The following is a 12,315-nucleotide window of genomic DNA, read 5'->3' as shown; positions in this document are numbered from 1 at the left end:
CAAGTGGAATTTGTATGAAAATGATTTGTTTTGTTTTGTTTTCATTTTAAGATAATAATTTTACAGCAAAGCAAAAAGTATCGTCCCTGTTTTAGAATTCGTGCTGTCAGTCAGAATGCAATTTATTTTCCCTCTGTATGCAGAATGGCTGTAAAATACTGTTTTCTTACTGGCTGTGTATGTGTCACAGTCCATATCTCATCTCAAGTCATATGTTACTGTAGGCAAGCAAAACTTAATTAACAGGAAAAGTTAGATCATGGGTGAACCTGTTAAAAACAAGAAGTAATTCAGGCTTCATGGAAGGCCAGTTCTTTTTCCTTTACCAGACTGACATCCTAATTAAGAATTCAAATTTAATTTGAAAGTAGTTCTGAGATTGTCAGACTTCTGTAGTTTGTTAGTTACGATTTGAAAAGAATCTTGGAAATACCATTTTATGGTATGATAATGAATTTGGATTATGTAAAAACATAATGCACAATAGAAAGAGTATTATCATTGTGTTCAACATTTGAGGTTCTTCAGTGTAAATAAACACGGTGGGATATACAAAGGGCAAAGTTTATAATCATAGCAAAAAATGATGTTGGAGGAGGGAGTGTTGAGAACTTTAAATAACAAATTGAAAGGCAGTGTAATAAGCTGGCATCACTTGGAATCCACTGAGCTGCAAACAAGATGGATTAATGAGAGCAGACCTGCATAATTCATTTGGAGTTATCTTGTAATTAATTCTCACAGTAGGCTGCTTGTTATTACTTTGTTGATTCAGATAGTATTAAAGGAAAGATCACTTCAATGCAGTATATATGCCATATCAAACAATTTTAGAATGGATTTGATGGTATAGCTCATTCTTCTTGCTGAGTGGATGTATTTCTAATGACAATAATTCATTCTCAGGACTTTGTTTCTGCAAATTGAGAACAATGGTAGTTTTTACAAGGGTGGATCAGAGTCATTTGTAATAGCAAATGAGGTAGTTTTAATGGATCGCAATTCATGCTGCAAGAATTTTAGCTTTTTAACCAGCCCAGCCTCTTGTTTTCTTTAGAATATATCTGTGCTGGCTTTGAGTACGAAGTTAACTTTTTGGGGATATGAAGTTATCACAACCTTTTGTGTGTATGTCTTTCTTCTGGGTTTTAATATTGACTTCATCAGAATGTAAACAAACTGTGAAACAAGACTTACCCTTAGAAAACAAGTAGCACTTGTAACTGGACTAAATAACAGCGGTGTTACCTGATGTCCATACTGTGCAGCCCCCGGTTTTTTCCCTCACTTCCCAAGCCATAAGAAATCACAGTTTATTTCTGCAGGCTGAAACTGACACTGCTGTTTTTTAATGATCTCTACAATTAGTTGGATCTTCCCCACACAGAAAGAGTGCACTGCTGAGAATGTGAGGATGTTAATGCAAGAATTGGTAGCATGGGATTTTATAACATTAATTTTTAATAGGGGTATTATAGGAAACTTTTTTCTGTTTGAAAGTCACAGCATGTGAACCAAAGTTCTTTGGCATTTAAGTGGTTGTCAGCACTCTCTCCATCTCGACACTGTTAATCCTGCTAATCCTCTGTGCTGCTCAGTAGCTTGGGGTTTTCTCTTACAAGTTAGGTGATTCCACTTATGTCAGACTGATGAAGAAAAGATAGCTTTAAAAAACTGTTTAAAAATTTGTATCTATGCAGGATAGTGAGAATTATATAGTATTGCTGATATATTAAGATCGTGCTTAGGTAGGTATACAGTGTATCCACTCCAAGTGAAAATATACACAATCACTTGGTGCAGATAGATTTGCTTGCTTTCTGAGGAAAAGAGGAAATAGGTTCTGATCAATGGCCTGGTGCACCGTAGTTTAGAATATCCATGATCTCCATAAACGCATAAGCTATTACACTGAAATGAGTTTGTGTATGCCTGCATACACACATTTTTATTACTATACTAATATTTATACAAATAATAAACAAGACTGAAAACAAGTTTTGTTCTACATTCTGAGATTTACCTTGTTCTGGAATCTTCCAGTTTCATGGTGGAAAAAATGTTTCAGGATTTGCTAAATATTCCAACTGTTGCATTTTGAGAAAGGAATAAGACAGGATCTCCTATTAATATTATTCATGCAGAGCTAAAACTGTGTTGTAAAGAGTCATTCAGGATGTCTCATTTCTGCACTAATGCAGACAGAAATACTTATTTTACTGAATTTTACACTAAAAATGTTGAAAGCATATACATTGTCAACTACTACCCTTAGAGAATATCTATAGCTCTGTTCTATAGGGAATACCTATACCTATATTATATGTATGGCTATATACCTATAATACCTAAACAGCTTCGGACTGATCTAGCAAAAACCTAGGTTTCATAATGTTAATTCATAACCGTCATATTAACTGCTTGAAAAATACCATGAATGTTTTACATATGTGAAATGCTTGTTTTACTAAATCATTATGTGTAAATTTGAAGTCTTAGTTGATAAACATTTTTAGATTGAGGGATACTGAACCACTTTGGAATGTAAGACTTTTCTTAATACATACGACTCCCTGAGAAAATGGAAGCATTAAATTATTAATTCCAGACAATCCATTTGCATGAAAATTATGCACTATTCATTCCTAAATTTATCTGAAGCAGTCAACCTTTTGGGAGATGTTTTTGGAACTGCCTGCCTGCAGGATGACCTCAAATGAATAGAGTGCTTTGAACTACCAGAAGCTCATTACTTGCTTGACAATGCGTTTATTTGCATGCGTCTTAAAGCACTCTTTTGGGGCAGAATGATGGATCAGATTATACATATGGTGTCCACTGGCTTCCAGTCATCAGAGCAGAAATAGGAGAAGGAAAAGACCTTCATAGCTAAGGTATAAACAGATATCCCATAATCATAGATTACCTTGTTCTTCAGTATTGTTGAAAAACTCCCAGAGAAGTCAAATGCTGACACAGAAATTAAATTGACTAATGTAGCTACTGAAATCATTGAATCACAGAATATCCCCAGTTAGAAGGTGCCCGTAAGGATCACTGAGTCGAATTTCAACCCTATGTCTGAGAGCACTGTCCAAACAGTCCTCAAACTCTGTTAGCTTGGGGCTGTGCCCACTGCCCTGGGCAGCCTGTTCCTTGCCCACAGCCATCTGGTGAAGAACATTTCACTAATTCCCACCTAACCTTTCCATGACACAGCTCCATGCCATTCCTGTGCCATTCTCTCGGGCCCTGTCGCTGTCACAGAGAGCTCCCTATGAGGAGCTGCAGCTGCCATGAGGCCTCCCCTCAGCTCCTCTGCTGTGGGCTGAGCACACCCAGGGACCTCAGCTGCTTCTCATTCACCTTTCCCTCTAGAGCCTTCACCATCTTTGTAATCCTCCTCTGAACACTCTGTAATAGTTTTATGACATTCTTATCTTGTGGTACCCAACACTGCACATGGTACTCAACATGAGGCTGCACCAGTGTCAAGCAGAGCTGGACAGTTGCTTCAATCCTTCTGTCATTGTTCAGTTCATCCTTTACTTTCAGCATATGACATCTAGTATTTTGAAGCTGTTCCTGTGGCCATTTTGACATTGTGGAGTTCCTTGGTCTGTCTTACAGTATAATTGTTGTCACAAGCTTCAGACAAAATACAGGTATAGACTCACGGTGGTAACTTCTGGTATGTACCATGTTGTCAGATTTCGACACTCATGACTTTGGTGTTAACTTTTCGAGTTGATAGTAGTAGCAGCCTGTATCTTTAGAATAAATAGTTACATTCAAGGGGGCGAGGGGGAGGTCACTTTCCATCACAATGTGGTGGAAGGCTAAAATAAGAAGGCATCTTCGGGTGGGAATGTTTTGGACCGATCGTTTCAGAATGCAGTACCTTCTGGTATGAGCTAACAGCTGAAAGTCCTGTCAGATCTTCTGTGATGGTTTCCTTAGTCAAGTGATTTCCAGGCTGATGAGGTGGCGGTGCTGTGAGGCTCTTTTTTGTTCCAACCTGTCAGTATCCTGGGCTACCAGGTAGGGCAGTCTCCAGCTGCTGGAACTGCAGTGAGTTTACACGTGACTGAGCAAAGTAATGAAAAATGATAGTATTCTACATGCAAGATGACAGATCTTGCTATAGTCTGCCAGTTGCGTTCTTAAATAGAGAAGCAGAGGAGCAAAGGGAGATGTTACTTCTAAGTAATATGTTTACTCTTCTGTGGTTTTTTTCCTTAAAGAAATAATTAATAAATAAAAGTTCTTCTGTGTTTGTTCTTTGCCAGACAGAAAAGAATGCTGCGCTTGTTTCAGGGATAGAATTGTATTACTTTAAATAAATGGTGGAAGATTCTTATCATTTGCTTTTAATTAAACTTTGCATCTCAGCCATGATCTTTACTAATCAGACCACTTCTCTGTCCCTATTAGAGTTCCTGAATGTTTTAGTTACAAAAACCTCACATCTGTCTATACCCCAGACTGTTCTCAGTGGTAGTAATGAGTGTTTTATGTGTTATTACTAGAATGTTCATGCATGGCTGTTAATGATCAACCTCTGCTCTAGAAACAGATCCTTTCATTAAGTCTTCATCAAACACTGAAAAATAAGTTCTTATATAGCTCAATAAAAGAAAGAAGTGACTGTTTTTTTCTTTAATATTAATCAGCTGTTTTTGAAAGTCCCTGATGCTTTTTGAAGTTAACAGCTGGCGATCTGTATTCTTTGTTTTAAACTTGGAATATACTAGTATGTTAGTCTGTAAATGTATGTTGGAAGCTTTTGACAGATATATTTGAAATGAGCTACCCATTTTTGATTGCATGATTAAAAAAAATGATAATCAAATCCTTTAATTAGAATCCTAGGTAAGTAAAAATTTACAGAAACTTTGAATAATGAGAACAATCTTTTATTAGAAATGGAATATGAGGGTGGTGGCAGTGTGGTGGTCAGCTTTAATTATTTTTTAATTATTTATTACTCATAAAAATACCTGCCAATGTTCGTTTTAAATGTGATTCTGTTGTTTTTTCAAGATGGTCCAGCTGAAACATCAGTTGCAAATGGAGGCACTGCTGCCGCTGCCACAGCATTGAATGATGACCTGGATATCTTTGGCCCAATGATCTCTAATCCTTTACCAGCAGTTGCTGTACCTCCCGCTCAGGTAAATGTTTAGTTACATCTTTGTGTAAATACATGTGAGGTCCCTTCCAACCCAAATGATTCTATGTTTCTATGATTATTATTGCTTTGTAACGCTCATAGTTAGGGCATGATACAGCAGATGCTTCTTTCTTAAACCTACTGGAAATTTGGAATCTCAAGCGTCTTACTCAAAACCAAGAATGAATATTTAGAAAAACTAATATTGTTTCTGGGGCTGATCTGGCTTTTGTTTCATCTTGGAAACTTGTATGTCATACCTTCCTCGAAGAAGAGGCATCATAACCCTGTATTGTGGCCCACTACCTTTCGTAGAGCAATGACAGTTAGAAAGTGGCTCCATTGCCTGGCCTGCTGTAGCTATGAAGGGCAGCTCTCAGCCTCAGAGAATAATGTATTGATGCTGAACTTGGCTGGTACAGATGAGAACACAATTGCAGTGGCTTTAGTCCTCAGAGCAGCTTCTTAGAGGGACGCTTTCCCCCAGCTGTGGAGCTCTTAGGTAGATTAGAGGTTTACACTTGCAGAAGGCTTTTTGTCTCACCCAGTTGAAGTAGGAAGGACCTGATGTATTCTTGAATTTATGGCTTGGGACCTATGATCTATACTGGTTTTTCCTCATTCAGCAGTTCTGATATAAAAAATTGAAGGAATGATGATGGAAAGTAATTCTAATTCAGCTGGCATATCGTAATTTTGTTTCAAGTGTTCAATTTATCACTGCGGTCAACTCAAGGCATATTGCCATTATTGCTAGATTTGACTGCGGTTTTTATTCTTTATCTTTTACTCTCCCTTCACCTACTGGCTGCTGAGGACCAGCTTTGTGAAAAATGCTAGGTAGGGACTGAAATCACACTTCTTTTTAAACATAAAAGCTACACGTAAGGGCAAGCTTCCTGGTGTGCCTTCAGCCACTTCTAAATGATGAGGGAAATGAGTGGTTCAAGTGTGTTAGCTAAGATTGCAAAGGAAATTGTTGGTATGGATTTTCTTGGCTCTTGTGGATGTCTGTGTTCAAAGTACCAGAAAGAACACTAAGTGCATGTTGTCCTACTATTCTACTGCCTTATGTCAAAATTGATCTAGATAAATCCACCTATAGAGCTAGATGTGAAAAGCAGTAAGCCATTTCCAGCTTCACTGAACTGTTTAATTTATCCAATTTTGTTGTAGATTGGGTAAATTGAAATCTAGAATCATGACGTTTCCACTCAACCCCGTAATAAACGGACCAGTGATAGTAACACATATAGCAGAAAAGATTGACTTCTGGTTTTCACTTTTTCCTGCCTTTCTGATACTGAAAGTGGTTCTCTCTGAGTGTACTGTTCAGGACAAAAGACTTTGGGGGTACAGTTCATGTTGCCCAGTCAGTCTTTTCAGAGAGGTTTCAGAATGTCAGCTTTCTTGATTCGATTCTGTGAGCGAGTGGTGTGACCTGCTGGTTAAACACATGATTTAGCTGTAGAGTACAGAGAATCAAAAAGGTGCTGTGGTTTAACCTGGCCAGCAGCTCAGCACCACCCAACCACTCACTTGTTGACATGATTGTCTGCATGCTAATGGTTGCTCATGGATTAAATGGTGGGATAACTACAGTGAACTGAATGGTATGTATTAGTAGTTATGCAAGTTTCTAGAACAGGTTTAGCACTGAGTAAATATATTAGGAAGCATTAAAATGGAAAATATTAATCTCAGTATTTGGTAACACCTTGATTGTGTTCTCTAAAGCTTGAACATTACTTGCAGTTAACAAATCAGCCCAGATTTTTATTGTTAAATTGCTTTTTTCTGAGTGCCGTAATCAAGAGAGGTGAATAGACCTCTTATCAAATATGCAGCATCATGCGAGATTTAATTCTTGGTTATGTTCCCTTTTAGATCAGTAATCTCAAAGAATATGTAATATAAACAGATAATTTCCCCAGGTTAGAGACAGGGAAGTGGAGGTAGCAGGGGGTGATGATTAAATAAGTTGCTTTGCAAACTGGAACAAAGTCAATATTCCTTTTACATCCAAAAAGGCCTTGTAGGTCTGGATGGTGGTACCTGGCCTGGGCACTATTTTCGGAAAGTAGTTGATGGTGCCTCTCATTTGTCAGTGGTATGAGTAGTTTGCGGCATCTTTCCCTTATAATCCAGATACAACTTGGATGGGATTCAGAAGAGAGTCAGGAAAATACTAGAGACTAGTAACCATACTCGGTAATGAGAGATTTTAAAGATTCACTCTGTTTAACTTACTGAAGTAAAGAAGTTATATGATCATGTTCTTTAATTATTTTCTATGAGAAAGGAAATGGGAAAGTGGGGATAAGGTGGGGAAAGGTGCTTACAGTGATAGAGGGGCAGGTCTCTTCTCACTGGTGACAAGTGACAGGACGAGGGGAAATGGCCTCAAGTTGCGCCGAGGTAAGTTAGGAAACACTTCTTTACGGGAAGGGTAGTTAGGTACTGGAATAGGCTCCCCAGGGAGGTGGTTGAGTCACCATCCCTGGATGTGTTTAACAGTCGTTTGGATTTGGTGCTCAGGGACATGATTTAGCAGAGGGATGTTAGAGTTAGGGTACTATGGTTAGGCTGTGGTTGGACTTGATGATCTTCAAGGCCTTTTCCAACCTGGGTAATACTATGATTCTATAAACACAGTAGGTTTGTGAACGTCAAAAGAGAAGGGAATTTGATGCTGTTCCTCAAGTAGACTGGCAGAGAAAACAGGTAATTGTTCACTGCTCGCAGAACTGCTTTTCTTTTTCAGCTTAAACCTTCAAAATAGGGTTTAGTATTGGGTTAGGATTCAAATTCTTTTGGCACAGTGAAGCACAAAGCTTTACTATTTGAAGGTTTAATTATGAGACTGAAAGGCAGTGATGTCCGAAAACCTTAGGAATCTTGACGGTTGACACAGCCAATACATGATTTTAAAAGAAAACAGAAGTCTTTATTTTTCATTCTCAAAGGTGACTTGAACATTCAGCATTCTGTTGATTTTTAGCTCTCCTTTCAGATGTCTTTATTTCAGTCTTCAAAAATACTTTAACTATTTCTTCTTCCTATTCTGTATGGCAGGATACTAATAAAATGTTGCATTTGTAAAGGACTGGTAAAGAGCAATGGGATTGCATGCTTTTTCTAGGATTTTGCCTATTAGCAAGAATATACGCATTTAAAATTGAAGTGAGCGTAGCTAAACTGCAATATTAGTACAGTGTTTTTTGTTACCAAACATTGCATAGGAACCAAACAAAGGTCTGTGATTCTTAGCTGTAATTAAGCAGTATCCTAAATTGTTTTGGACAGATATTAGTTTCAGACTTTGTATGGGTGTATCTTCCAGCAAAAATGTGATCTTCATTCTTTGCTGAAACTTGCAGGGAAGGGGAGAAAAGGGAAGCAGTGAGGTATGTAGTTAGAAAGTACTGATTCACTGGAGCACTGATGCTTTCCCAAGGCAGAATGCTAAAATCCACTGAGATTACACTTCAGAGTATTTATATGTGGTGGGTTTTTTCTTGTATGCATGTTTTGCATTGTACTGGGAGCTGAGAATTGGTTCAGGGAATACAGAAATACATTTTGGTACAGATGCTGTATATTATCACGTCTGTTTCAAGACAAACTTTCATTTAAAGCAGTAATATGTTTTAGATAACTCTCTGTTCTCAGATACTCATTTTTCCCAGAGGTGTATGTACCTACGTGACTGCTGCAGATCAGCAGATGAACTTCAGCTTTTCAACAAGCTGTGGTGATGAGAATGTTTCCGAGTCCTTCGGTCTTTGTGGAAAAACATGATTCGTTCAGAAGCTTGCTGTGCTCTGAGTGGTATCTGTCTGGGGTCTTATTGGGGACCTATGTAGACCTATTTTCGTGTGATCCACTGAATTATTGATAGCAGCTTCTTGTTTATTTTATCCTTTTTTTGATGTTAAGGTATGTAAAATATAAGTTTATTCGTTCATCTGAATGTAGGGGACATGGATTGACTTTGTTCATCCTGACTGTAATTGGTTACCGCCAAGCTTATCAAATCTATCTCTTAATCATAGTAATTGTTCTTGTTTCCTAATTACTTGTCTGCTTGTATTTGCTCAGTTTATCATCATTAAGACAGTCTGAGTGTCTGGGAAGTCTGTGGACAAATGCCAGGATTTGGTGGCAGGCTGGGCATAGGGGTCACATTGAAACTTCTTACTCAGGTAGTCACTGTACGCTTGCACTCGGTATCCAGAACAGCCGTCTTCTGTATTTCCTTCTGACTGTATGCACACATGGAAGCTGCTCAGGTCTGGGAGTCAGTTGTTGGAATTCCCCAGTGCTGTATTGCTCCTGGACCTGCTTCACCAAATTGTTCAGAATTTGGTGTCAGTGCTGAGATTCTGGATCTTAGAAGGGGTTCAGTGATTGGTAAAGTATTAAACTATTTGTTTTTGTATCAGTGGCTGCTGGCTTACCTCTTGAAGAAGCTGAAGAGGACTTCTTCATAGTTTAGGATAAGTTCATTGTGCTTTAATGTTGGTTAATGCTGGTCCTGTGTTCCCTTTCTTTTCATGTATGTTCAAGTTGTGGCAATTCGAATATTGCTGGCATCATTGATGCATGAGATTTTAATTGTTTTGACATCTCCCAAGGGTTGTATTTCTCCTCTTTGGTGTTGGCCTTTTTTCAGTTCTGGGGCCTCTTTCAGTTTTATATTCTTGTAACTTCTGATACAAGTCTCAATTTTTCTCGTATTGAGTGGCAAGAGTGTGCTTTCTTTTGTTATATGCTAGATTCTTGATGAAAAAGATTGCTTCAAGCTATATGGAGACATTCAGTTGTAACTCTCCCTGTGCTTTTAGGTATTACATTTAAAGAATGCAGTGCTTTGGAGAAGACAATGAAGTCTGCAGTAATCTGACATCTCTTCTTCCTGGGTAGCTTTCACGACAGTGATTTCTGTAATATCCCTATCTGCGCATTTTAAGATGTATTGCACTGTCTTCCTTGGCTGTAATGTACAAACTAGGACCTTCACGTTCATCTCTGTTTCCTAAAGATATGGTCCAGATAAAGAGGCTTGACAGAGGGAGTGAAGAGCAGAAAGTGTTTGTTGTTGGAACTATTTCTACATGCAAAAGATTTGTAAGCATTAAGAAGTTTCTCCAGACTGCCATAACTGTGCCATGATGCACACTGTGTATAGTTGCATTACGCATTTGTGTAAAGATGCACATTGTGTATTGCAGAAGCCAGAACAGGCTAATGAGTTTAACAAGGGGAAGTTCAAAGCCCTGCACCTGGGGAGCAGCAACCCCAGGCACCAGGACATCTGGGGCAGAAAAGGCCTTGGGTGTCCTGGTGGGCACCATGGTGAACTTGAGCCAGCAATGGGCTCATGTTGCCAAGAAAACTAACGGTATTCTGGGATTCATTAGTTTTATCTGCCCAGTGCCAGGACAGGAGGCACTGATCACAAACTGTAACGCTCTGATCAACGGGAGCACTTCTGTGCTGTGTGGGTGATGGAGCCTGGCACACACCTCCCAGAGATGTTGTGGAATCTTCTCTTCAGAGATCTCCTAAGGCCGTCTGCACTGCTACAGCTGTCAGGCCAACGTAAAATATTCAGGATGACACGAGCTTTATATATTGTTTTGTAATATTTAGGGAGTTTAATGCCAAAATCAAAATATTTATTTTAGTCTCCTGTGTTAACCTAAACTTCTCCTGTCAGCCATGTGCACTTTCTATGGCCAGATGGTAAATGCGATGGATTTAACTACCATATTTATAGCCCTGGCACACATGGCTGATATTTTATGGTAAAAAATGTCCTTTTTTTAGGTATCATGCTTTACAGGTAATAAATAAACTGTCGGTGATGAATCCAATCTATGTTTAAACATGAAACACATTTGAGGAACTGCTAGTAGTTCTGGTAAGTTCCGTTATACATTGAGCTGTTTCATATTTCTTAACTAGCCAATGAGTGTTGAGCTTTGGTGCAGTGATGGACGGCATTGCACACAGCTTTTCTTAAAGGCATAATGATGTTTGGATTCAAGACATACTTTCACAGAGGCCTTGGATTGCATGAGAATAGCAGGCATGTGAAAATCATGTCCATGTTTAAGTTGAATGCCACCCTTTGTTTTATTGCCATACAGTTTGCATTATCTGCCATTTATTTAGCTGTTGAACACTTGAGGGAGTGCTTCTACAGTGCCTATGAGTCCTCTTAGAATCTTCCTAAAACAATCTGAATTAACAAATATTAAATGGATGTTTAATCTCGTGGCATAAACATGGTAACTGTTGATCATCTCCCCTGGGCTTTCAGCTGTCCCTTCTTCTTGTGCAAAGTATGTGCAAGTATGATGTGCTTTATTTCACTAATGCACCTAAAGGTAACAGCATTTCATGTATCCAGGGAACCTCTAAATTAAGGTCGTCCCAAACAAGAACAGTCTGATGCTGTTCATTTACAAGACAAACCAACCATACATGAAAACAGAACAGGACAAAAAAAGAACCCAACCAAACAACAACAGCAAAAGAAAACAGACACATCTGCTGTTCTCCCTTCTAGAAAAATCAAACCTCCTCCTTACTGCAGTATGAACAGCCGAGAGAAGCTGCCTGTATTAGCTCACTTCTGCTGTTTCAGTGTCTTTCTCTGAACACAGCTATTGTACAGTGGCTGATGCACTACTAGGAGGATGTATAACAGTTCAGTACTGGGACTTCTGGATGTACCTATGGAAAAACAAATACAACCACCAGGGGTGAGCTTTTACCTGTACACAAACTGAAATCTTTCTCTAGTATTTTTGCAAAGGTTCTGCCAGCATATCAGTTCTCTCAGTCTGAGAGGGCTTCCTGCTGCCCACTAAAACCAATTATTTTCTATTTGCAATAAGAATTTTTGTCAGTAATAAACAGGAGGCAGTGGCTTTATGAGCATGTGAACCAGGCAGAGCTGCAAGGCTGTAGCTGTAAGCAGGAGCAGAGGTGTGTTACAGCACCTGCATGTTTCGGGGTGACTTCTGGTCTGATGGCATTGCTGTAGGATGGCAGTGAAGAGGTGGATCTGGCTGCAGAGCCAGACTCTTTTTGTGCTTTCATGCAAGCAGCTTTATCCTCGGTTGTACAAA

General features: G+C 38.9%; 1 protein-coding gene across 2 annotated transcripts in view; it reads left to right on the top strand.

Annotated features, from left to right (window-relative positions):
- The window catches only part of SMAP1 (small ArfGAP 1), an 84,451-nt gene that overhangs the window by 67,230 nt on the left and 4,906 nt on the right, over nt 1-12,315 (top strand). For both annotated transcript variants that reach the window (XM_032443264.1, XM_015859089.2), the window contains one exon: nt 5,044-5,174. In XM_032443264.1, the coding sequence (XP_032299155.1) occupies nt 5,044-5,174 (131 nt within the window). The remainder of the gene's footprint in view (nt 1-5,043; nt 5,175-12,315) is intronic.

The sequence above is a fragment of the Coturnix japonica genome, chromosome 3 (genome assembly GCF_001577835.2).
Source record: "Coturnix japonica isolate 7356 chromosome 3, Coturnix japonica 2.1, whole genome shotgun sequence".
Classification (NCBI taxonomy): Eukaryota; Metazoa; Chordata; class Aves; order Galliformes; family Phasianidae; genus Coturnix; species Coturnix japonica.
The sequence above is the reverse complement of the archived record's forward strand: the minus strand, read 5'-3'. Positions and strand labels throughout refer to the sequence as shown.